Source organism: Lonchura striata, chromosome 3 (genome assembly GCF_050655825.1).
Source record: "Lonchura striata isolate lonStrDom1 chromosome 3, ASM5065582v1, whole genome shotgun sequence".
Lineage (NCBI taxonomy): Eukaryota > Metazoa > Chordata > Aves > Passeriformes > Estrildidae > Lonchura > Lonchura striata.
In genome coordinates, this window is record NC_140705.1 from 86,043,114 (window position 1) to 86,070,705 (window position 27,592).

At 39.7% G+C, this 27,592-nt stretch overlaps 1 protein-coding gene across 1 annotated transcript in view; it reads left to right on the forward strand.

Annotated features, from left to right (window-relative positions):
• Positions 1–27,592, forward strand: part of GLP1R (glucagon like peptide 1 receptor) — an 84,941-nt gene that overhangs the window by 51,335 nt on the left and 6,014 nt on the right. Inside the window, exons 4-12 of the mRNA XM_085575606.1 lie at positions 340–449; positions 3,218–3,324; positions 6,689–6,842; positions 8,300–8,459; positions 16,586–16,646; positions 20,752–20,821; positions 21,527–21,615; positions 24,124–24,262; positions 25,100–25,141. Coding sequence (XP_085431732.1) covers positions 340–449; positions 3,218–3,324; positions 6,689–6,842; positions 8,300–8,459; positions 16,586–16,646; positions 20,752–20,821; positions 21,527–21,615; positions 24,124–24,262; positions 25,100–25,141 — 932 coding nt within the window. The remainder of the gene's footprint in view (positions 1–339; positions 450–3,217; positions 3,325–6,688; positions 6,843–8,299; positions 8,460–16,585; positions 16,647–20,751; positions 20,822–21,526; positions 21,616–24,123; positions 24,263–25,099; positions 25,142–27,592) is intronic.

Below are 27,592 nucleotides of genomic sequence, written 5' to 3' on the forward strand. Positions count from 1 at the left end.
TCAGAATCTAATATTTTAGTGAGCTGGAATTTATGCACGTTATAAAATCCACACAAATATGGCAGCAATTATTAGTGTGGAATGGTCAGCAACTGTCCTGGAACATGTCCTGGTGCCATCTGATACCTTGGCAGCTGCTCTGGGACCCTGAGGACCAGCAGCAGAGTGTTGGGGGCAGGCAGGGAGCAGGTACTTCCCCTGCCATGCTGCAGCTTCCCTCTCCAGCCAGGAGAGCAGTGGGTGAGGAAGGAGGGTTGCATGGAGATGCTTTGTGAGCCTTGCCCCTTGGTCGAGTAGGCTCTCTTCCAGTGACCCTGTGGCTCATTTTGCTCCTGGCAGTGCTGCATGGGCAGGTGTACCGCTTCTGCACCTTGGAGGGGACCTGGCTACTGAAGGAGAATTCAACCCTGCCCTGGAGGAACCTGTCTGAGTGTGAGCCCTCTGACCAGGTAAGACTTTTGCCCATTTCCCCCCATCTTGCTGCTGTTATTTAGGACAAAGCAGAAGAGAGGGAAAAAATTAATTTTTGATGCCCATGCATGTGGGACTCAGATTCAGTCAAAGAGAGAAACGAGAGTGTCTAGCCAGGCAGAAGTCTGGGAAAGAGCTGGAGAAGAATGTAAATAATTCTTTATCTCTTGTTTTTCACATTGTTTATAGTTAAGTTCTATCACTGTGTGTCAAGCACTTTGCACCAATGCTGTGGGTTGTTTTCACTTCAGAACCAATGGAGTTGGCCTCACGAAGCTCTGTATAAAAGAGCGGTGTATTTTGAATAAATCGGAGTTTTACTCTCAGCAGCCTTCTGATCAGAGTCTTCTCATTCCTATCCTGCCTCGACAGCGACACGGCGTTTTTCTCCTGTCAGAGTAATCCTGACTGACTCACCTCAGTGAGCCTAATGCTAAGGGACATCAGGTCTCTCCTCTTCAACAAAGGGAACATGAAGGGTAGATGAGAGCACAATTAAATGTACATTAGAGCCAAGAGAAGTTATTTGGGTCATCCCAGCTGTGGTGCAAGTTGAACAAGGAGCTCAGCTGAAGGAATGACCTACTGTTATTCCTTTGCCTGTTTTCCATTGTCACTTGTCATTGTAATATGACCAATGGTAAAATGGTCATTGTAATAGTGACCATTTGCTCTGTCTTTTTAGCGGCGATTAAGATGAACTGAATTGAAGGATATTTGCTTTTTCACCTTTGGGCATGGGGCAATACCTGCCCTTTTTTTTTCTTTATACCTTCATTTTCTGTGGGTGATGGAATTAGGCTTGTCAGTATTATTTTCTTGCCCTCGTGCTTTTTACTCTGCAGGGAGCTAAGATGCCTGGCACTAAATGAAGGAGAGCATAGGGATTTTCAGAGGATTTTTGACAGCCATTGGCGTCAGCCAGTGCACTGTGTGCATTTCCTATGACACGTGATACCGCTACTACTGTGAACTTCTCAGGGTGATGCTTTTCTTCACAGAAACTGAGTGAACTCTCTCTATCCTGGAGTACTGGGAACTAGTGCATTACCTAGTCAAAACAGTTCAAGTTTATGAAAATCCTAAGAACTGCAGGATCTATGTCCTCTGTCGTTTCCCTTTTGTGTTCTGTGCTATATCAGCAAAACACATTGTCTTAACGCTGTGTATAAGCCTGGATGTTTGACTTTTCCTTGTTGGCCATTATGATTTCTTCCAGAGCTGTGCTGGGACATGCCAATGAGTGAGATACCTAATGGTAACACTCTTTTATTTGGCTCCTGCCTCCAGTTTTTCATTAAGTCATCTGGATTCTGAAACCCTTTGCACATGGTGTCACTCCCTGAAATGTGAACAGCCATGTTTGGCTTTCCAGCTAATTATATAGAGCCCCATAGTAACTTTGCTTTATGCATCTGGCATATGGGAACAAGAAGTTGTTGTTATGAGTTTGTCATGTGTTATATTACAAAGGTAACTAAAACAAATTCCAAAGTGTTAGTGAGTCTTTATAAATTTAGGTGTATGATGTCATTTTCATCTGTGTATGTGTTTTAAATTGTTAGGTTTCAGTTGTTTGCTTAAGCTTTGATACTGAAGACATTTTGCTTTTCATAAGGCAACTTTCATAGCATTCCCTTTAAAGCAATAAGCTAGCAAATCTGAGGTACAGTCTGTGTGTTCACCTTAAATCCTCCTGGCTGTGCAAAATACTGAATAACTGTACCTAATTTATGAAGTACAAAGAATGTATTCCTTTGTACAGCACAGGTCTCAGGAGTCAATTGCAGAGTTAGCAGCTTGAAGAAGGGAAATAAAATCCCTGAGTCTATTTAGACAAAGATAAGTGCTTAGAGATGAGCTAGAACAGTGAATATGAATGTGCCTTGGAGGCTAAGCAGTAAGACTGTCTTAAAATTCAGACCTGCCGTACCTTTTCAAGTAATTCTCTTCTCAATAAGGATTTTGGCCAGAATTTTCAAGCAAGGGTCTCAATAATCATGTTTTCAGTTAATCTGAAGAGAGCCCCTGCTGCTCTTGTCTGCAGCAGGTCACTGCCTCTCTAAGAGTGTGTTAACACCCAGGTCATGAGGTGCTGTTGGGCTGTGGTTTGTTACCAGGAGGTAGAATAGTTGAGGTAGAACACAGGTTATTTGGGGGCAGAAAAGGGTTTAGCTATATGAATGCATGACATGTTTTGCCTCCAAATCATCAAATAGGTCCTGGCTTGTTGCACTTTGAAGTATAGATGTAGCACTTCCAAGTGCAGATGAGGACCCTCCCTCATTATCACAGTAAGGAGACTTGCTTGAAGTGCTTAAGTCTGAAAAGATTAGGTCTTCCATTTTTACTATGAGTTGTGTCTGTGCTTCCTGCCATCAGTTTTAAGACTTGCTTGTGTGGAATTCATGTCTCTCCAACTTTATTATGAAATGATGTCACATTATCTATTTATTATGAAATAATGGCACATTATCTATTTTTCTAGCCAGGCTGCAAAACCCAACTATTAGAGCCAATACCTGGAAGCAGCTGAGGAATTAAGATTAAATTTTTAATTTTTTTGAGCATATAGAAAGTGGAAGACCGACTTGACACGTGCATTTAAACTTGAAAGTAAGAGAATGGTTTCTGGCTATCATTAAGAAAGCTAGAAGGTAGCTGGGAGGAAAGAACTGAAGGCCATGAGCTCTCTCTTTTCCCCCTCCACTTTTTTGTTTTTCTTTTCTTCTTTATATGCTCTCAGGATGCACCAGAAGAACAGCTCCTGAATTTGTCCATCATATACACCATTGGATATGCTCTTTCCTTCTCTGCCCTTGTAATAGCAACTGCCATTCTTCTTGGATTCAGGTAACTGGAGAAGCTTTGAAGAGAGTGAGCTAAAGGTTTTATGTTTTTCTATATGATAGTATCAGACTTTAACAGAAACATTTGATTATTTTTCTCCCTCCTTCCATCACCTCATTATTTCTCTATCTTTTGTCACTTCTGTGTTTCTTCCTAAAATAATTCCTTCTCAAAATGCAAGCAAAATTGCCAAATTTTTGCAGTTGCCCATATGAACACGTAGAACAGGTACTTGTTATCAGTTGGAGTATTTTGTTTGGCAGGTTTTTATTTCAATGAAATTTCCATTGGAATAAGTGGTAAAAGAGAGAGATGCAAGCATTCCTTCATGGTCTCACCTTGAAGATGAGGCACACATCTGAAATGGGCAAGGACATCTAGGAGAAAAATTTTCATCTTGCTTTGTTTGGAGTTAACCAGAGCATAAATCTCAGTCTGGCCTGTGTCCCAGCCTTCACATACAAGATGTGCAGAAATGGATTTTTGATAAAATTTATAATTTTGGAGAATTTTCAGAAATTCTTATTTCGTTCACAATATGGGAGAGAGTCTTAATTTGGAACTTGAAACATTTGTGAAATAAATTGCTGACAGCTGGTCATAGTGACATATTGAGTTCATCCAGGTTTGCACCTACAAATTCAATAGAACATATAAAAATTTAGACTCTCTTGGTTGCCCAGGCCAAAGATACAGTGTGTGTATTTTGTCTTTTATTAATTTTTTAACCAAAACCCCCACCAGACCAAAACACAACTTTGGATTCTAATAGGGATCTTTTTTTTTTTTTTTCTCCCCTCTGTAAATGCAAGAGATGTTTTTATTCCAGCCAGACTTTCCTTCAGTTTGGGGGTGCTGAGCACAGGAGATGGATACCTAGAAAACACAAAAATGAGATCCTGTTCTGTTGCAGGAAGGAAGTCCCTCTGCCGTGAAACTGATCCCTCCAGCCAGATCCCATCCCTCTTATGTCCTGGTGAGGCTGCCTCCTGAAATAGTATAATGTTCCATGTCCTGGTACTCAAGTCAAGTCAGGAACCTTTAGTAATCCTCTGATCCTTAACAAACTTCCTTCCCTGACTGAAGAATTACCACTGCCAGTTATTGGTCATTTCCTCTGGTGCCTGCATTACACTTTTAGCAAGGCAGTCCCTTTCATTTCTTCCCTTATATATTTAAAGAGGTCAGTCATGTCTTCTAATTTCCAAAACTGAAGTGATGCAAGCCTTCTAACATTGAACCATACTTTTTTAGCACTATATTATCTCTTCTCCTTCCAGTGGAGAAGCATAAATGGGCAATATCAAGGAAGTCTTAAAATGACTGCAAAAATCCATAGACATGCTCACCCTCTGTGAATACCATGTGATAGTTATGATTTGTATGTGTTGTACCTGTGCAACTTTGGGACCTTTCTGAAGAAGGACCAGATGGTCTTGGAAGTCTCCAAATGTCTCCCAGGATAACTGTTTTCCCCTCATTTCACCTCTCAATGACACTTCTTGAGTAATCTTAGCAGACCAAATGTAAAGGTCACAGAGCACAACCATGTACTTTTTGAAGGAAGGAATAAAGAATGTTTTCTGGCAGGGAACAAAGAGCAAGTTTGTCCCCAAGAAGTGGTAGGAGAGAGGGAATTTTGATGTCTTGACTTGTGGGATGATGCTTTAGCATTTTTTTCCTTCAATTGTGAACTGTACACAAGTGTGTACTTCTTATTTTGAAAGTGAGGGTCTAGGGACATCAGAGGTACCAAGAGTCTTGTTAAAACTATGCTATCAGTCCATTTTTCTGTTCTCCTGTCTCAGTTGTTTACCAGGAGACAATGTCATCCTGGATCTCATGAAATATGAGACCTACCCCTTTGAGCATGGCAGTTTCTGGTTTCTGACTGGAATCTCTGCTCAGCCTCAACAAATGGGGATCAAAATCTAATTCAATGACTTGCAAATACTGATGGGCCTCTTAGAGTTCTTAGACTACAGAATTACATTTATATTTGTCTTTAAAGGTGATACAGCAGAGGAAACAGTATCTGTCTAGAGTACTATTTTGGATCCTCCAAAAAAAAAGGAAGGAAAGTCTGTAATTTCAGTGGTGGAAGCTGAATTAGGCCCATAACTTCATGACTGAAACAATTTGAATAACTTGCATTGCCAGTAGCAAAAATACTCAGTAACTACTTGCAAACTATTTTCTTCAATTGCCTAATTTACATAACTTTTTCAATCAGATTGAAATGTGTAGCAGTTCTGAAGGGTAGCAACAAATGAATTTTGAGTTTAAGGAACACAAGTATTAATAATAGGTAAATTTTGAAATAAATTGTGACTTAAAAGTGATACAAAAATTCTACCTGACCTGTGATAAACAAGTTGTTCTTCAGTGCAAGCCTCTAATTTTCAGACCAAGTCAGTTTTTCTACCAAAATTTATAGAGCTGTAAAAACCAGACACATGAAATATAAGTTCACTGAAACTTTTGCTGAAATAATTGCCGATTACCATGTGTTACATCTGTCTTTTAGCATCTTAAAAATCATACCTAGTGTAACTTTCTTTTTGGCAAAGTGTGTACCCTTGCAGAGCTGGGAGAAAAATGTTTGTGAATAAGGCTGGTAAAATATTGGCAGCACTCTGCAAGTGGACGCCCTATACATGACTGCAGTTGCTTTTGCTATCCCTTAACACACTTTTTTTTTTGACAAGTAGCAATTTTATTGTCTTTGCAGCAGGCTGCTGAAATTCAAAAGGATTTTTCCTCTGGTTTTTTTGTTTTCAATTCTGAATGCAGAGGTGAGAAATCTGTTCCTTTTACTTCTACAAAAAGTATTAACAATTTTCCCAGAAGGCAGTTTGAATATAGATTTTTCTCTTGTTGTCGAAGGGTGATTTGCAGGTGGATGTTTTCTCATTGTGAGCTTGAGCACAGCCAGAAGCTGCACTGCATACCAGTGCTGAGCTTTGCCAAGGTAAACTTGCACAGTGACACTGGGGTCAATTCAAAGCAATTAGCTTCAGCATTATGTGGAACTTGACTTTTTCAGTTCTTTCAGATAAGGCTTCTGGAAATGACTTTACTTTTACACTTTTTAAGCTTTTGACTTTTTTTTTCCTTAATACACCTGTCTTCTTCCTCTCCCCAAACATTGTCTCTAAGGGTTGAAGTTTTGAATGTGTTTTCCTTGATAGTATTTTCTTCCCAAAGACAGTCTGAAATCCCTACAGCCATTCTCAAGTTATGGGATTTCCTCTGGTGCCTCCTGATTTCTTACAGGGCTCATTGTTCCCTTTCTCAGTCCTGTGTCTGTCTGATGTTGCATCTTTAATATAGGTAGTGGATCGTGACTAGATTTTTCTTTTTACAGACATCTGCATTGCACAAGGAATTACATTCACCTGAACCTCTTCGCCTCTTTTATCCTCCGGGCTATATCTGTTTTCATTAAAGACTCAGTGGTGAAATGGATGTACAGCACAGCCACACAAGAGTACCAGTGGGAAGGACTTATAGCCTTCCAGGTAAGGGCAGACACTGTGGTCGTTCGGAGGATATTGAAGCCATCACTGTGGTGTGCCTGCATGACAGTAGGTAATTTAATTCTTTAGTTGATAGCATAGCATGCTTTTCTACCTGTGGGGAGTTTGCCCCCAGTAGACAGACAAACAAGAAGCTGATATTTTTTGCATACATACATATATATATATATATACACATATATATATACATCAATGCCCATATCTTCTTTTTGTGCTGCAGTTTAATTTCTTTCCAGCAGTGGCAAGAGAGCATTTATTCTCCTAAGCCAGCACTTTTTGTGATAGAACTGTCCATTTGGTAAGTTGGTTGTCCACCAGCTAAGTTGGTTGTTCTTGGTCATCTCTATATAATGTTTTGATGACAGGAGAAAAAGGAAGTGTCTGATTAAAATGCAAATTTGAAAGCATTTAGAAAAGCTTTGGAGGAATAGGCTAATTAAATAATTCTAACTGATGAGAGAGGATATACAACTCTTCTGTAAATAATGATGGAAATGTGCCCTTCCCCATTTGAGTTTGGAATGCAAAATGTACTTGAAACTGCAAAGAAAAGTAGCTTTATTATCTGTATAACTCTTGAGACTCTAAAACATGGGTATGGCATTTGCTGCTGCAGTACAGGGTTGGAGTGGTAAGGGAAACTCTCTTGATGCATCCTTAGTGCCCTAAGGCAGAAGTGCTAAACCAACTTAGTGAATCTCATATGATGGTTGATTTTTTTTCTTATCTGCAATTTATCAGTTGCCAGAAAATAACATTGTATCTTAAATGGTTTGGAAATGTTCATATTGGATTGTCTGTCATTTCCTCTTTTCAAAAAGTGTAGACTTTGATTTTACACACGGTTTACTCAATAGTGGTTTCATCAGGTCTGATGGATATATTAATTAGGTAATCAGGTTTCCTACTTATCTAAAGCCCTACTGGTCATCTCTGTATTTTACCAGCTATGAGAGAATTTGCACTTAAATGGGGTGCACTGGGCAACATTGCTATTCTATGAAAATATCTTTTGCTTTGACAAATAGTCAACATTATGGCATCCACTCTTTTCTTTTTAATAAAGAAATTCTCAACTGCAAAACAGAGTATCCAGGAAATTGAAAGATTCACTGACTGTCGTTGATACAGTACCTTTCACTTGTTATTTTCATCTTTATTCATGCTTTTCAAAATAAAATCCATTGCTTGTTGAGGGGAAACTACAGAACATGTACCCTTATTTTAAGGAGTAGTGTTGTTGAAAGCATCTGTCTGCTGTGCATAGCACCTATTACTGGCTTCTGTCCATTCAGCAATAAAACATATGATTACTTTAGCAAGCTCTCTTTTTGAGGAGCAAGAATAGTAAAGAAGCAGTCTTTTGGTCTTTTGAGTTAGTATCCTTTTATTCTCAGTCCCTGTTGGGTTACTTTGGGCTGTGCTTTCTTCTGTCACAGGAATCACTCAGCTGCCGTTTGGTCTTTGTGATGATGCAGTATTGTGTGGCTGCAAATTACTACTGGCTGCTGGTGGAAGGCATGTACCTGTACACACTGCTGGTACTTTCGGTCTTCTCTGAGCAGAGGATTTTCCACATCTATCTCTGCATTGGTTGGGGTGAGTTGATTTTTTTCCATTTGTCCTCCTGTGGCTGCGCTGGCAGAGGGGATAACAGGAAAACTTGTGTGACTGTCCTAGTGCTGCCCAGTTCAGGTTCTGCACTCTGCATTCTCTTTTTGTTCCCAATTCATTACCTTGTTTGGGCTGAAGGGTGTGGTCACAGCTCCTGGATGCTCACAGCACAGAGGCTGTGGGACACCGCAGAAACCCACCAAACCAGTGGCAAGCTACTTTTCCTTCAGGACATTAGCTTCCTAGGACAGATTGTGTATGGGTAGTTCCAGCTGGGTGTGGATTCTCTGGACTGTCCTGCTTCATCTCCTGAAAGTCTCCCATTGCATTTAAAGGTGTGTAAACTACTTGTGGTGCAAAATAGCAATGATGCTTTGCATCTGGACAAGGATAACAGTAGAGAAGTGGTGACAGCATGAGAGGAGGTGATGCAAAAAGGCTTATGAACAAGGGGCTGCTAGCTGAGAGGTGTCAGGTTGGCTAAGGAGGCAGAGCAGGTAAAATAGGGATTGTCTGGAAAAAAAAGGCCATGGTGCATGTGCAATGGGCATGTGTGTGCTTGAAATCAAGGGTTGTGATGCCTTGATGTGCTTGAAATCAGCTGGTTGAGTAAGGGTCACATTCTATAGAAAGGGTAAAGCTCACCTATACAGTGAAAATACATTACCGTTTGGGATTAATCCTAATTTTGGAGTTATCTTGCATATACTTCTATGGCATTCTCTCCATCCCTCTTCTCTATCCCTTCCCTTTTTGTGGAATCAGGCCAATTTTGGAAAGATGAAAGTAAATCCAAGGCATGCAGCAAAAGCAGCACCTTTTTGTTTAACATTTGAACTATATGTTTTGATTAGACGCTCAATTTAATTTAAAAGAAAGGGGAGTGGGAGCTATCCTGAAGCACGACTTTTCCATTTCCTTTCATGACTGAGGTCATGAAAGGAAATGGAAAAGAAATTACAACAAAATTATGTCTAGTCAAATCCTATGGGGATTGTGTTGTTTTACAAGAAAAGGTAGGCTGCTTTTGGTCTGAATCACTTCTATTTAGAGTTTGTCTCCTGCAAATGCAGAAGGCAGAAACAGGTGATGTTACTTTGGTTTTGTTCTTCCTTTACAAAGGTGGTTTTGCTATTGTATATTGAATTTTTAAATGAGTTTGTAGAAATGAGCAGCAATGCAAGAACTTGGCACTAGATACATGGGTTTCATCCAAGCTTTCTAGAAAAATTCTGTCCACTCCATTCAGTAGTTACCTGTATGGTTTCTTGCTCTTCCATATGTGTCTGCATGTGCAAATCTTGCCAATGATTCTCCACCTTCAAATACAGAAGCATCTGCTGTTTCAGTGCTCCCAGATTAGTTATACCAGATCGCAATTTCATCTCTAACCAGTGGAAAGATACCAAAATTTTTCCCATGGTTTCTGCATCTTCATTGGTGATTCCATTTTTTGGATGCTCAAGTCCCTCACCAGGTAACTTTCAACTGTATACAATGCTCAGAAGATTTTTATTTAATATGATTTTTGAGCTGCATGATAGCCTTAGTGTAGATGAAGCTGAGGCTTCAGAGAGAGAGCCAGCAGGTTCCTGTTTGAACTGTTGTCCTGCTCTTTGAAATAGGTAATTAGCTGTAAAAATAAAGCTGGAACAAAAAAATAAATATTTATTTGATTGACAAATAATTTGATACTCTGACCCTTTGTTCCATTAATGAATTGTCCCCTCACAGGACATTTTTTAACTTGTTCATTTCTCATCATTTGATTAATATTTATGTATGAAAATTTCATGTTTGTATTGCTCAAAACCAGTCAGTTCATGTTGTTACTTCTTAGAATTATAACTGAGGATTGTGATCACTCTCAGACATGCTAGAGTCTGCTCTCCTGGAGCTCAGGGTACTGAGCTTGATGTGCACCCTCGTCACTGCCCTTAGGTCCTTGAATTCCACCATTTCATAGTCACTACTGCCAAGGCTGCCCTTGAGCTTCATGTTCCCCACAGCTCCTCCTTGTTGGTGAGAACAAGGTCCAGCATGGCACCTCTCCTCATTGGCTCCTCTGTCACTTGGAGAAGGAATTTCAGTGTGATGCGTGAAACTCCTGGATTGCTTATGCTCTGCCGTGCAGTCCCTCCAGCAGATATGGGAGTGGTTTGAGTCCCCCTGGAGGACCAGGGTTTGTGACTGTGAGACTGCTCCTGTCTGTCTACAGAAGAGCTTCCTGGTCAGGCAGCCTACAGCAGACTCCCCTGTAATGTCACTTGTCCCTGTCCTCCCTTGAGCCTGACCCATAAGCTCCTAGTCAGCTCCTCACCCATCCCTAGGTGGAACTTCATCCACTCCAGCTGCTGTTGATGTGATGACAGCCCCTCCTGCTCTCTCCTGCCTGGCTTTCCTGAAGAGCCTGTGGCAATCTGTTCCAACACTCCAGTGAGGAGCCATCCCACCGTGTCTGTGATGCCAGTGAGATCATAGCCCTGAAGGTACTGGCACTGGCATGCTGGTGGTAGGAGTGGAATAGATTAAGGATCACATTCCCCAGTAACTTCAGTTTAAAGCCCTCTTCCCAGGCTTGGCAAGCCTGTGACTAAAGATTTTCTTTCCCTTCTACGTCAGATTCAGCCTATAGTAGACCAGTTGTTCCAAGATATTCCAAATATATTTTTGTTACATGATAATATCAGGTCAGTTCTAAAGTCAGTTATTAGACAGTAGTCCATTTATTATCAGTTCAAATGATTAATTATCCTTTGCTGTTGAAGTGTTTATAAAGAGAAAAGTCTATCTTGCATTATTGTACTTGAAAAAACCTAGAAAAGTAATAAAATCTTGATAGACCTATGAAAACTAATGTAGTTTCTTAAATTGGGAGATTTATGCTAACATCATGTATATTGATAGGATTTTCTAAACCTTCCCTATTATTTGTGAGGTACCTACATTCCTAATGGCCACTTGGTTGCTGAGATTTCATGCCACACCAGGCTTTGAGATAGCAGTGTTACATTTTTCCTATTTCATTTAATGTGGAATATGTCTTGCTTATGTCTTGTTTCTTTGTCAAAGCAGACTTTCATACATTTATGTCAACCTTAAGTTCCACATATCTTACTGCAAAAGCAATTGTATATTCCTATTTCAATGCTGATGGATAAAAATAAGGCAGAAACACTTTGCAGCATCAAAACCCCAATATTTTAATAGGCTAATGGAAGAGCAGGTAGGTGAGAGGTTTCCTTCACTCTGGAGGTTAGCTCAGCAGCAGCTACAACAGCTGTTGATTCACATAGTTATTTGCACTTGCAGAAAAGAAAATCTGTTGCTATGCACTGCTGGTATTTGGTGCTTCCTTTAGAAATCCTTGCCCATGGATCTCACTTTCTAGAGAGAAGACAAAACATTTATAATAAAGCAGTGAAAAAAAAAAAACAACTTAACCACAGAGATCAAAATCATTACTTTTTTGTTTTGTTTGTTTCTCAGTATGTGCAGACTGGTCGGAATCAGTGGCCAGGACACCAACCCAGTCTTCATCATGTGTGAGTCAAGGCAGGAGTTGCTGAGCCTGACATTGACTTTCAGCTATCAGTGCTGTACCAAGGAGTCTCTGGAGAGGAACAGTTTATACTGTAAAGCTGCTGTATCAGCAGATTTTAGTGGAAAAGGGACCCATTCACATTTAAGAGTAGAGAGAAGGGAAGAATGGGGAAACAACAGAAACATCCCACTGTGACTCTGAGTGATATCTAGACAAGGAGACCATTTTTAGCAGTAAAAGCTAAGAAGAAAATATTAATAAACAGCTAAATATTCTCTGAGCTTCTGTGGTAATTTTACACCCAGTTGAACTTGCAGCAGGAAAATCACCATAAAAAAGAAATAATCTGCTTCCTTCCAAGCCCTGGCAATTCAAATTTGCTCTAAGGAAGAATATTTTGAGGAATTAAACTATTAAAAGCAGGAAGCCTGGCTGGGGCTACAAAAATCTACATCCAGATTGCAAGGAATATATGACTGAAACAGAACCAGTAAGAAACCTTCCTTTAGAAACCCAGTATGAACTCACTGTGGCAAGAGGTTGTATTCATTGCTCTGACCACTTCTTTTCTATTTTCAAATGAAAACTCTGCTTCAGACAAGGATGTAAAAATAGATTTTGTGTCCAGAGTGATCTTGGTAAGAAATTCACGTCAAGAATTCCTCTTAATCCCCTTCACCCTCTTGTTTTCTAAATTCAACTTTTTCATGTTCTTCCCTTTTTTAGGAAGAAAAAAAATTAATCTTTTCACATCATCACTGCTTTTACTCTTTTTACATGTAGTGATATTTGTTTATCATTTCTCTTAGTTCCTCATGGCATCATTCTTGCATTCCTTTATCAGTCTAGTCAGAGCATCTTGGATGATTTCTGAGAGAAAGAAGAATGGACTTATTCTTCTGGTTTATGTGCCTGATATTCTCAGAGGTCGAAGTTATCACACATGGAAACAAGGGATGTCAGATTATGGCTAAAATACTGAAAACAGCCCTAAAATGCTGTACTTAGAATATGTCCTTTAAGGGTTTCAGGAGGATGGCAGAGTGCTCTGGTCCTTCAGAGACAAATCTACTTCAGGAAGAATCTCTAATCAGTGCGTGAGGATAAGGGGAGCCTCCTTGCTTCTCACGTGTTTTTCCTGAAATTGCCTCCATGTAAAGTGAGGAACAATAAAAGGCTACAATTACGGTGTCTGTAAGAATGGAAATTTGCTTGCACTGTAAGGGAAAGATGATGGCATGGAACAGCACCACCTGGTGACACCACTCGTGGTAATGGGGACATGGTGGGTTCCAGAACAAACCCAAGCTTTTCTGTTCTGTTGCCAGAATATCTCAGACCTGTTAAATGAAGAGACTGATTTTTGCATGCTGCTATCAGGACATGGTAACTTCCATTAGCAGCTGCAGGAATTTCTTGCCCCTCTCATTAGGGATAGTGGAGCATTCTGAAAATGTCAACTTGTGAAGGTTTTCTCAATATTCTGTTCTCTTACGTACCCTGTTCTTTTGACATTCTGAAAGATGATTGTTTTTCCAACTTTTTTTTGTTTTTCTTACTATGCAGGCACCTTGCCAGGTGTAGAATATGTAAGCTAGAGTGAAACAAAGTAGGTTGTGCTGCTTATTTATTGCAGTGGGACGTTAAGATGTTGATTTGAGAGTTCCATTACTTTCTCATCATCCATAATATATATTATTATTGCAGCCTATAATTCAGATGCCCAGTCATTTGAAGTTGAACTTTATTAGCTGAGCTGTCAGCACACTTATTTTCTAGTACACTTGACAGATTTCATAATCACCATGTAGTGTTCAAAGATTTTGGGTCACCTATCAACCTGCAAGAATTAAGATCGCAGAGTTTATCATGATCAGGCTGTTGCAGTTTCTGGCATCTTCAGCAGTGATGCAGTACAGAAGAAAAAGTACAATTACCATTTCCAGAATTCAGAGACTTTTCTCTGGTCAGTTAATCTTGGAAGAGATCCATCTCAGAGCTTTCTGTATGGCAAAAAAGCAAAACCAGAAAGAGTTGAGCCAACACCTTAAATAAATGCCTCCTGTTAATGTGTTTTTTTCTTGGGTATCTGATATACTTTGAATAGCAGCAGCAGGAGAAAGAAGTGTTAAACTGAAACTCAACTGCATCAAGTGTTATATTGGAAGCCCAGGAGTGGAATACACCACTGATGCTGTTAATGAAACAGCATCATAGTCATCTGTGGTGTTTATTCAGTGAGTTGTATTCAGTTTACTTCTACTGCCTGCTCAAACCAGACAGAGTTCTCTTGACTGAGTGAAGTAACCAGAATAATATATGATTTTTTGCTAGTTAATGCAGGCTAATTAGATATCAAGACTGTTAATTAGTCTTTGGAGAGTCTCAGTGATCCTTGCAAACTGCAGCTATTGCAGAGATGCTTCAGATTTGCTCTTTTGCTGTGATGGAATGACTTTTACAGGCTTGAAGTGAATTAGAGGACGTTCTTGGGGCAGTCTTGTCTTTAGATCTTCACTAGGGCTTTGGAAAACTGCATTTGTTCCCATCTGCTGAGACTGTGTCCCAGACAGTTTCCAGAGCAATCCATTTCTCAGGATGAGGCTTTGTGAATTTGGTAGATGTCCAAATAGGTAGTAGGTAGTATCCATGCAGTAAGGTTTGAACATCAGTGCAAATTCATGTGTGCACTTTTAAGTCTTGGTGTCTCAAAATGTGCATTGCCAACATGGAAAATAGTGTGACTGATGGTGCTGCAATACCAACACACCAGGTGTGCATCACAAGTGGGCAGAGAATGTTGAAAAAATTACTTTATACTTGCTGCCTAGTAATTTGTATAATGTTTACGTACCTGATGCAATTCTATTATATCAGCTTCCCTCTAGTTAGACTCTTTTGAAATACAGTCTTAATAATGGGTTCTCAATTCAAATGTCAAGTGATTTGATTAAACATGGAGAGATTTCTGATGTATCGAAAAGACTGAGATATCTAGAAATCATTATTGTTATCACTTGATGTATCAAATTATACATTCACTGACATACAGCCTTTGTGCTCTCAGTGTTTGTCTTATCCTGTAAGTTTCATATTAAGATGTCTTAATGCTCAGCAAAGTCAAGAAAGGAATAATTCAAACTAATTTGTTTCTGTGGATCAAAGTTTAATTTGGTTTGGAAGTGATGTGTAGTGAGCCTGTTCTTAATCTCTTTATATGACTATCAAAGCAGCATAGAGTTTTTGTTAACTTTGCTCCCAAAATACGGTGTATTCTCAGTATCAAGTAAATCCATGGAACATGGTAGCTGTTTGCCCAAATAATCTCTACTCAATTCATTATCTTTGCTATTATTCTAATTATTGGTATTTTTTCTATGCTGCTCTTTGTTCTTTTTTTTTTCAAGTAACTTATTAAAGAGAATATTATTTTGTGTCTGTGCTATTTAGCTGTTCTGATAGCAGAGAAATTCTACAGTACAAAAGTGAAAGTTTTTTACTGATATTACCCAGTAAAGATACTGCTTGAGGTATTCAGACTGTGGAGAATGAGCAATTTCCCTATGGCTTCTGCTGCCATGAACTGTGAATTTGCCCTGTGCAGAACTCACTGCTGCAGCCTGATGTTCTTACTTTACTGGTTCTTAAGAATAAAGTAACAAAGTATACTAAATGTTGCTCTTTCTGTAGATTGCACATGCAGTATCACACACTGTCCAAGGAGGAATTAGACCATCTTGATCTGTTCTTAAGCAGAAATTCCTCATCCTGCATTTTGAGTTACAGCCTGCTTTCCTTCCTTGCGTGCATTTTTATCATTCTCTGTACTGAGTATTGGTTGGTAAATGCACTTTAAAATTATTTTTAATGACCTAGGCTCTTCATAAATGCAAGAAGTTAATTAGAGAGCCTTTGATACTGTAAAGCAGGTAATGAGTGCTGGCGTACTTGGCTTGTCTCTGCCCTTTACACCCCAGATGAGTTGATGAGCTGCAGCGCATGCACTGTCAGGTGAGGGTAGGGCCAAACTTCTCCTCACTGCCAGCTTCCTCTGCTGTCTTTGCTGCAGCCACTCAAGTCCATGCCAGTACCACAAACAGAACTGGGACTTCTCTGTAGGGGAGGACACTTGCTGGGTGTGCCCACCTTCCCTCTTCCATGGGGGCCATGTGTGCTCCAGCCTCAACACCAGTAGACAGCCTGAACTTGGTCCTGCTTGAATACAGTGACCCACAAGCAGAGACAAAGGTTTTGGTCAGAGCACACTGCACCCTTCTCTAGAATGAGTACAGAGGCTAGTAGAGCTTCCAAAATTTTTAATTCCCTTGGCCTGTCTGTGAAAATATCCACAGAAGAAGTTGTGAATGCCTGTTATTGGGTACTTTCATGCCTGTTGAGAACTAGGTGGGGCCCACTGTTCATGGCAGTCTGTGTTGGATAGGAGCTGTAACCCTGACACCAGTTAATTATGTAGCTCATCATTATGGGGGGAGACAGAGGGAGTTGTCCTTCTCTCTGCTTTTCCCAGTCTCAGTGTCAATGTCAGCCTTGTCTCCTCTCTTTTCAGGTGTGCCAATGCTGTTTGTTATCCTCTGGGGAACTGTCAAGTACCTTTATGAGGATGAGGGGTTGGTTTAGTTCTGATTTTTATAGCTATCTCATTTGTGCTGTATGTGTGCACTAGCAGGTCACTGCTTTCTGTTCAGCATGGCTTGCTTTGGCAATGTGCTGAAACCTCACATAATTGCTACTGTTTTGTCTAAAGGTCTTGCATAACATTTCAGAAAGGAGAATATGTTTTTTCTGATCAGAATTTTTTGCTAGTCTGAATGAATCTATTCTTTTTCAGGTCAAGGAAAGGTATGTTTTGTTTTTCTGTACTTATGTTATCAACAATAGCAGTCATCCTACCCAACCAAGACCACTCCTGATACTGTGCCTTTGGCAGTAGCCTTTACAGTTGTTTCAGAAGAAGACAGCAACCTCCCACAGGATTCTGCCTGCAATTTGTAGTGATTAGCCTATGCCTAGCAGCAGAGAAGTGATAGCCATTTCTTGTTTAAGCTCCCATTATTTAGGTTTCCCTAAAATAAAGGCATATTCTCTGTCTGCTTGCATTAGTCTTGCTGAAGTCAACTGTGTCACGCACAAGACTGCTGTAAAACACAAAGTACATTTTGTGCATTTTTACCATGGTGGCTGTTCTGGAAAAATTACCTTTGTATATGCTTTATAAATAGTTGTTTTACAAATAGCATTGTAGCTTGTTGGGTTTTTTGTTTGTTGGTTGGTTGTTTTTTTTCAGGGAAAAAAGTGGCTTCTTTTTAGAGATAGTGGCTGCCTAGAAATATTTGGGTAGTTTTCTTTGTGAAAATAAATAAATCTATGCTCTTTCATTTTTATTTTAATTTTTTTATTTAGTGGGTTTTCCTCTTACTTAGTTTCCAAGTTACTCAGCCAACACTTTTGTAGAGGAGCCTTTTCTTTTTTTCTATTTTTTTTTCCTTCCCAGACACAATTATTGCTGGAGAGTTTCTTCAATGTGAGAATTCAGTTTAGCCAGAGCCACCCCAGAACTGTTTTCTGGTGTTTCTGAGTATTAAGAACCAACTTTTTTTGTGTGTTCCTCATAGTACTGAACCAGTTCAGTCAAATCTGCCTTTTCTGGCTTAAGCAATGCTAGGATTTTTTTACTTTCCTTTTCAATGTTGATGTGATGATTCTGTAGCGAGATTGTGGCTGTACTGATGCACTGCAAGTTTTGTTGAAATTATCAGAATAGGTGTAGAGACCATGCAGCCTCAGAACAGGTGATGTTCCATGGGCATATCTTCTCATTGATGTAGAAAATGTATTCAAAGTGCTCATGCTGAGCCTCCCACATTATGTGGTGCTCAGAGCTGATTTATATTTTCTATTAAGGAAAACTGTCACTCACTGCCTTCAGCAGACCTTAAAATGGGCAATTTTGCACAATATTGAATTTTCTAAATCTTGTCTAAATATTTGTAAAATACAGCAATAAAAATTACGTGCAGCAGCTGCTCTGAAAGGCAAGATTTCTGTGCCTTAGGCAGGCATTTGCTGAAGTAGCCAGGGATATCTTTCATGCTGTTTGCCATAGCTCTGTCACCGTGTAGGGGGCTGTAAATTTAATTTGATTTAACTACTTCCCTGGCTATGAAGAATAACGGGAAATAAATGAGGTCAGGGCTAGGAATCTGAGGCAGTCCTGCAAATGAAGCCATTTGAGTAAAGGACTGAAGCCTGCAAGACTTGGTTGGTTGCACACCAGTTTCTTCTTTCTTTACATGTGCAAGTATATGCTCCTTTAGAATACAATTAGTGTTTTAAAAAGTGAGTTATTCAAAAATATTTTGTCTAGATAACAAATACAATTAAAGGCAAGCTGTTGTTCTTAGTTATTAGGCTGTGCCTAAAAAGCTGATACTTACACACTTTTGCATCTGTCTGCAATTAAGTATGGAAGCAAAACAGCCTTCAATCTTTTTTTTTTCATTCACCTGTAGCAATTCAATTTAAAAATGCAGTGTTTTACTTTTAGAAGGAGAATACTGGATTGGTAAGCAAAGGTAGAAACATCCCACTAGCATTTTTTTCACTGGACAAATTCTCCATTCATGAGTCTTTGGCTATTAGATGCCAAGCATCTTTGGAGAGTTGCTGTGCAAACTGTAGGAATAGATCCCTAGCGCAATAGATATTGGTGTATTTATCAGTGTGGCAATCACAGAAAGCACAGATGGGCGAGAAATCAGAAATCATGTAGAAATCTACCAGTTTTATTTTCTGGATGCTTCAAAAGCCATGACACCTTAATTGACCTGTAATGGTTTTTTAATTGCACATATTTGTATAAATTTAAAGGTAGTTAAAATTGATGTGTGCTACAGGAAGCAAATTAACACAAATGTAGCAGAGTTAATGTAAAGAATTGCTTCTCAACCTCTGTTATTATAAGGAATTTTTTTCATTATCTCTGCATCTACTGCAGCTAGTGAGAAAATCAGAACTCCACTTCCAGCTATGCCTATTATCCCATCACTTTTTAGGTGTTCAAATAAAATGAATTTCAAAGGCTTCATGAAGCTGGCTCCCACTCATGTGTACCAATTAAGAAGCTCTGTAACTGAGATTCTGGCTCAGGTACACTGACTGTACACACACTGCACACCTTTATTGTCCAGTACCTAAAATACAATTGAATTGGAGGCTGTAGAGCTGCTGGTGCAATAATATGCTTTTTTGTACACATAAAACTGAAGAAGGAAAAACCTGAGCCCTTCTTGGACGTGCAGTCCCTGCTAGAGATTGTGGAATTGCCACAGCCAAGCTGTGTCGCTTTCCTCTCTAGTAAGTGAGCATATGTGGGTGTGTGCTTGTAGCATGGATCCCTCCCAGGTGCTGCGTGGTTTGCTCTTTTCTCTTAGGTTGTCCCACTACACGGCTGGGGAGGGTTTCAGCTCCACCAGCATCACCCAAGCTTAACTTTCTGTTAAGAAGCCTTAGGGAACATTGTGCATATGTATGTTTTGGCAGAACAGATTCAGAGATGAAGAGAAACCTTTTTTGGGAAGGAACCCATGTTTTATGTAGTGCTGTTTCCTAGTTTGTTTCCCAGCCTGTGTAGCTCAGAAACCTGCTGGATTTACTGGTGTCTGCTGCTTCTGAGTAATGCTGAGCAGGAAGCTAACAAAGTGATTTCACAGAAATACTAAGAATGCTGTCACTGCAGCAACAAGCGAAGTGACACATGAGCACTGCCCTAACACCTGGGCCATGCTGCACAGACATGGCCCATCAAGGCAGTGGTGGTAGCTGACTGTGGCCAGAGGAAAGGAAAGGTTCAGGTCAGACCAGTGATCCCAAGCTGTGGCTGCCGTGCCTTTTCTTGTAATTTTTCTTCCGTATTGCTCAAGGAGACATGAATCTTGAAAATTAAAATGAGACTCATGCGGTAAATGAAGTATTATATTGTTGCAGCATGCTACTTACTTGGCAGAGGGCTCAGGTCAGCAAAAGTCAGGAAGTGTTGCTCCCATTTTTGATTTTACTTGTTTATAATTTTTAAAATTCTCAGTGGGCCTGAAACTTTGTGCATATGCACTGAAGGAGCTGGAGTTTGCAGCTGCAATTGCTTTCCCATGGTTGAAATTAGTAACTCCTTTTTGAAAATAAGGACAGATAAAATAGATGACTGATCTCAATATTGTTATGACAATAATGATGGTAAGTAATGGGATAAAAACTAACAAGCAATTAAATAAGATGATCTGACATTGGAGACTGAAGAATAATAAAAAATAGTGCAGGATGAGGAAGCTAAGAATGACAGCAGAAAGATCAGACTCAAATAGATTCCCCCCCCTTCTTCTTTCAGCCAAATGACAAATTTGACTTTGGTTTTAATGGAGTAAATGGTCACAATTAATGGATGATAATTCATGGCAAATTGTGGAGTAGAGCTAGCCATTAGTGGGCAAGAAAGGCTGGTGAGTAGTATCCACTTGGATTATGATAGCTGCAATAGGACAAAGAATTCAGTGTTTCTCAGAAGCAGCTGCATCTGTTTCCATGTCAGCATGATGTGCTTTCCTCATATCTAATCCTTAATATTATTTTCCATCTGCATTGCTGGAACAGAATGAAAAGCAAGAGATTTTAGTAATGTACTGAAACTTTTCCTTCATCTCCTTTTTGTCCTCCTACTAGTTGCTGGACTAGAAACTATAACATGAATTACTGGCTGATCATCAGACTGCCCATCCTCATCGCCATTGGGGTGAGTAAGACATGTGCTGTGAGATGGTAGATTTCCCTGAGAACAGCACGATATGGTACAAAGATGCACATGTGGCCATTGTGCATGTCCAAAGGCTAATAACCTTTGAGGCTATTGACATTTTCATTCAGAAATGTGATTTTATGAAGCCAAGTTGGTTTCTGTCACTGAAACTCCAGCCTAGCATTTTGTTTCTTTAATTTGGCCACAAGCTGTCATGTTGTAGTGGCAGGACATGATAACAGAACAGCATGCTGCAGCAGTCCCATTAACCCTGTGAGCAGGAGGTATGGAAGGTAGTTCAGGGAGACCAAAGATACTATTTTAGATACTGGGCTACAAAAGAGCTGCAAAATGTGTGGCATTGTGTAGAAATGTTCTGTAGGCACCATACTGTGTCTGGAGGCTCAGACCTCCAGACAAGGCAAATGGGCCAACCCATACCTTTACTGTGTCTCATTCTCCAGAAAGTAACTGGGGTCCCCTGCTTTGTGTAATGAAATTCCTGTGTTTTTAAGGGTGGCTTGTGCATTCACATTTAGACCACAATTCCTTAGCAAGGAGTTGAGTTCTGTGGCAAATTCTGCAGCTGCTACATAGCAAGATGCACAGAGAGCTACACATGCATACACAAACCAGCCTTTTTGAGTACTTATGCACATGGGTTTATTGATGGTGATATAAATTCTTCTTCCATTTCTCCAGGTGAATTTCCTCATCTTCATCAGAGTTATATGCATCATCGTCTCCAAACTGCAGGCTAATTTGATGTGCAAAACTGACATAAAATGCAGGTATGTCTTAAGGTGGTCTGACACTTTTCATGCTCATCAGAATAAAAGCAGACAAGGACATATGTGGAAGGAGTGGGTTGACAACAGTGATTAAACACCACAGCCCTTGAGTAATGCACAGGTATGGTGTCATTCATTGGTGTAACTGCTTGGACTGTCAGTCCATAGAAAACTCTCAGGGAAACCAGGGCAGGTATTCCACCTGTGCTATAAACAGAGGCTTAGATGTCTGTCACTCTACAGTCTTTCATTAGACTGGATGAATATTAAGTAAGTAGTTATTTTTAAAATACCTGCAACACATGCAAGTACGGAATGTTAGAGTCCTTGAAATCACCTAGAGGAGGGCAGGAAAGCTGGTGTAAGGGCTGGAAGGAATGTCCTGTGAGGAGTAGCTGAGGATTTCTGACTTGTCTAGTTTGGAGCAAAGGGCTCTGGGGGATGACCTCATTCCCTTCTACAGCCCTCTGAGGAGTTGTAGTAGAGAGGGAGGTGCTGAGCTCTTCTCCAGGGTATCTAGTGATAGAACATACGGGAATGGTTCACAGCTACACTGAGAGAGGTTCAGATTGGACATCAGGAAACATCTCTTTACTGAGAGGATGGTAAGACCCTGGAACAGGCTTCCTAGAGAGGTGGCCAATGCCCCAAATCTGTCAGTGTGTAAGAGGCATTTGGACAGTGCCCTTAAGAACTTGCTTTAAGTTTTGAACAGGTGGTTGTCATAGGTTCCTCCCTGAAATATCCCATCTTACTCTAATTTGAACATAAAAATATCAGCTGATAGTAATAAAAGCTTTCACTTCAAGTCAGACAAGATGGGATAATTTTGAGTTTTGCTCCTTGTTCTATTTGCCAGTTGTTATTGGGAGAACTTTCAATCTTGAATGCATGAGATGTTTCAAGAGAAATGTCAGGACTAGCACAGATACATTCGATTTTTGGTTTGGAGTCAGTCTATCTTTGACTGTATTCTCCCTGTTACTTAATCACCTTGCTAAGATTCATGGTTGCATCATTCATTTCTCCATCTTGATTTTTGTATTGCAGTCTGAAAAACAATGTAAAAATAGTAAGTTAGCTCTTGAAGTGTGGAGTTAGGTGCTGTAGTAGCTGGACTGCTGCTGTCACTGGACTTAGCTATTTTACATTCGGTATTTTGATGCTTCAGTCTTCTAAATAAGACACAGCATATATTTTGGTGATTTCTCACGAGTGTAGAGTTGTTGTGTATGTTACCTACCTTCTTTACCTCACATGAAATTTTGGAAATTCTAACATGCCTTGAGAGCTCAAAGCAAAGATGAGGACTCGTCTGAGCTGAAGGCTTTGATTCCAAGCCCACTTGTACAGAAAATGGAGTATTTTCAGAGTCCCAGTGAAAGGACAAGGGCAAAGGTCACAAGTTATAGCAGGAGAAATTCCTCTTGCATGTCAGGTGAAAATAAATTCACAGTCAGAGTGGTCTGATGCTGAAAGAGAGGCCCAGAGGGGCTTTGGTGGACCTTGGAGATACTCAAAACTTGGCTGGACACAGCCTTGAGTAACCTGCTGTGAACTGGAGTTAGTCTAGAGACTTCCAGAAGTGCCTTCCAACCTGAATAGTTACGTGATTCAGAATAGCAACCAATAGCCCTCAGGCACACAAGAGCTACAAAGGTCTGAGAGCCCTGCTAATTGAGTGATTTTGCATCTACTGACTTGTCTCAAGACAGGTTGTTGTGAGATGGTGAGTTTTGTGGCCCAGGAACCTACCACATGATCCCCAGGCATCTTTCACTATCCTGTTGGGTGGCTGGCATGTATGTCCATCAAAAGAGAGTTAAGGATCATTCTTGTGAATTTTTTCCTGTGGTTGTGTATCTTGAACTTTCTCATAGGTGAAGAATCATTTCTTTCAGATTGGTTTGTCTTTCATCCTTTGCGAGCTGTGACTTTGAACTTGCCATCATTCATTTTAAGACAGTTTGATTGCTTTGACAAAGTGTTCTGCAGTTGCAAATAGTTACAATGTTTAGAAGATTTAACACACCGCAGAGGTGGGAAGGAATACCAAGTACTCCTCCCTTTGCCAAGATATTTTTTAAATATTCCAGTTATTGATAGATTATATCTTTCATGTCATCAAGAAGGTAGGTTTTGGTTGTCTTTTCAAATTAAAGGTAGAGAAAAGGATACAGAGGAAAGACATCACAGGTGCAAGAAAGCACATGGCTTCTTACTGAGTTTGGAAGATTTTCCAGGTGAAATACAGCCAGTAGTTGGATACAGAACTTTGCTCTCAATAATAAATGGACTGCAGTGAAGTGGTAGGGGAGGTTAAAACTTGTAGAAACTAAGGAGGTTTTTATCCTGCAGCCTCTAGAAGAAGACCTTGCATCACAAAGTGGTGCAGTGATTTATGAAAGTTGAAACTGTGTCAGAAAGAGTGACTCCCAGTGATCATTTGGATCAACTATGGTCTGTTCAGTGGCACTGATAGATTTTTTTATTTCCTTGTGATCTTAGATTGGCCAAGTCTACGCTGACTCTGATCCCGCTGCTGGGGACCCATGAGGTCATCTTTGCCTTTATTACTGACGAGCATGCCAGAGGGATGCTGCGCTTTGTGAAGCTTTTTACTGAGCTCTCCTTTGCTTCATTCCAGGTAGCACTCACAGTGTGCCTATGGACATAAGATACTCTTTAACTGCTGTTTGAGGACCTGCTTTCTCTTTCATTCGTTGCATGCTTATGTTCCTTATATTTCGCAGTTTAGCATAGGATTATGACAGTGGAAGGGAAAGTGTAAGGACTAATTTTTAACAGCCAGCTTTACTACAATAAGCTGGTATTCCTGTCCACATATTAATATTTACTTCCTATGGTTCACCTCAGGGTAATAACAAAATTGTCTGTGATTTCCTGTAATTGTACAGTGGCATTGCGGAAAGCACATTTTGTGCTTTCTCCAGTGTTTCTGATACTCCTTGGAAAATCTGTGCTGGGAAAGGTAGCTGTCTCCAGCTGTAACTGCGTGTGAGAGGGGCATAGGCTTATTGTGATTTTTATTTAACTGTTGCCTTAGGTAAAGCCATTTCAAATTAGTATCCTTGTGTAAGGAAATCATTACTCTATTTCCCTGCACACTCACTTGTTCCCTGTTTATCAAACACAGAGCTGTATTTAAAGCCACTGTGAATTACTCACTTAAAAAGTGTTTAAGACTTGAAATCTTTGCTTTATAAGGAAGAAGGGGAAAGGAATCACTAGGCAAAAATAACAGATTGAAAAAAACAACAACTCCTTTTTTCTAAGACCATGTGCTTTGAGCCAAAGTTTGGTCGAACCTCTGATCTGCCTTCAGAGTTGACAGGGACCGAGGATTCTCCACCTTTCAGTCTTACCAGAGATGTGTCAGTGTGGTGCTTCTAGACCTTTGCAACTGAGTTTGGCAAAATGAGGAAACTGCTCTGCTCACTGTTCTGGTTTTTGTTGATTTCAGGGGCTGATGGTTGCAATTCTTTACTGTTTCATCAATAATGAGGTAAGAGAGATACTATTTTTGTTCCAATTTGCCTTATCAGCATACACTGTAGGAAAAGGAAATTGAAAATTATCTTGAACTGCTAAATGTCATTGTTCAGGACTTTTTTTTTTACAGATCCTTCCCTGCACAGCTCTGTGGGATAACTCATCAGACAAAAGTGTTTGGAAGGAATTCAGGCAGTATAAATTATGGTCACTATTTGTAAATTTGGAATCTCACCAACAGTCTTTCTTACAATTGTGTAGTTTGCATTCTTTAATTAGGAATTACAGCTGCTCTTCTTAATCTGTCTTATTTTATTTGCTTTTACTTGCTTTTTATTTGCTTGTTTTTGTGAATGTGGGAGTGGAGACCATTTTATTCTATGAACTCAGCTCAGCTTGCTGGTGAAGTTGGAGAATCCTCGCGACTCTTGCTGTACAGTTTGGTTTTATTTGGTTTCCCTGTGCTCCAGTTGCTTGAACGCATTATCGCTCTCTCATTAAAACTGAACTTCACAGAGTGATAAACTCACAGACCCAGGAGGAGTGTACCTTTGGCTTTGAGATAATTGATTGCAAGCACCATCTTCTATGGCTTCTGCTGAATCCCAGCCCTGTAGTGGGAAAGGATATTGTTCTGTTTCAGTATTGCATGATTCTCTCATATTACCTTCTAAGTGATTATTATTCAGTCATTCGGCAGCCAGGTTTGTAATGGAAGCAAACACTACTCATTTAGTGACTACATTATTCAATTAAATGTACATCAATATGTTTTACACTCACAATAAATCTACTTTTAACTATGACATGGTAATTCAAGATCACTTATTGATAGAGAGGCCTCATCAAGGAATTGGAATAAGTAGAAAAATATGGTACTTCTATCATTATGGCCAGGCTGGAGTCAAGTGGAATGCAGCAGGCATCCTGAATGAAGCCTTGCAGGAGTCAACTCACTTTTGTAGGTTGTGGGTAAGATTTTATTGAAGTGAATCTATTTATTGTACTGATTACCAAAATCAGAGGTGAGTAGGAGCAGGCTTGGCTGTTGGGAATTAATGTCATTTGCTGCATGTCATGAATTAGAGAATATTTGTTTCAAATTCCATGTATGGCTTTACAGGTAGGTGCACTTCAATCCTGAGATGCAGCACAGTCTGCTGGTAGTTCATGTATTTATTTTGCTTCACCTTGGTGTTTGCTCATACATCCCTCATGCAGCTGCAGCCAGACCTCTCATGTGTAATGCTCAATAACTTCCTTCACAAAGTTAATCATAACCCAAACTTTATTACAAGTCTTCAAACAGGCATGCTTGTTTCATTTGGGAGAGCTTACTGTGTAATAGCTTACCTATGTTTCTAAGAAATGCTCCAGATCTCTTGTTACTATAATTCTCTTGCCTTTGTAATGTAGTTCATAAAATTTAAATATGATGAGTTCAGCTTCACTGGCAGTTTAGAATGAATTATTTTGCTTGTTCCAACTCTTGTTCAAAGAAGGGAGTAGGATTTTGTCAAGCCCGGTCATCAGCATCCATTAAAAAATCCTTACGAAGAGTTTGATTAAGTAAAGTCTGTTTTAAACTATATGAGAATTCTTTTCCTAAGCTAAATGAGAAACTGTCTTCTGACACACTGTGTGTGTCCAAAGACTATCCTTGTGTGCAATGTAGGGTACATTTTATTCTGGTCTGTGATTCATTGACTCCTTTCCTTTTTTTTAACCATACAGAATGAAAGTTCTTTGTAAGTCCTGGTGCCCAGATCAATAGTAGAAATGAAGATAGAAGTGATATTAATGTCCTTTTCTAATATCTACTTCTGAAAAAAAAAATTAAGTATGTTAATATTTGAGAATCTTTATATATTTATAATATATTTATTTTGCCTGAAAGATTCTGGATTTTGTCTGAATTTGCTCTGAAGCCAACAGTAGAGTCTCATGAGACTGCCTGTTACCACCAGGTAAATGCAAAGCCATTCTTTGCAAAATGACCTAGGCTTAATATGGCCAGTTTTTTTGCAGTTAGTGCTGCTTTCTAGAGAAATGCTTTAAACCACAGAGATGCTGCCTTTTTCCACCACTTAGTTAAAGATGGTTCAGATTTCATTCTCTGTAGCCTTGGTTCTCCATTTTGCTTTCTTGTCACAATAGAAGTACAATTCGGTCTCTTCTACTTTAAAAAAAAAATCTGTCCTGATGACAGGACTTCTGAGTTCTTGAAATACTGGCCAATTCTCTCTTTTGCCTTTAATTTCTCTTCATTCTCTATACAGACTATTAATTAAACTCTTCCATCAGCTCAATTCCATCCTATTTTGGAGCTACTTTCACTATCACTTGCTGAGATTTTTTTTTTGCCAAAATGTAGGGCTTTTTTATAATTAGATTCCAGATTCAGTGCCACACTGTCAACTTCCTTCCCCATTAGCTACATAAAGCTCAATCAAGAGCTCTCTGT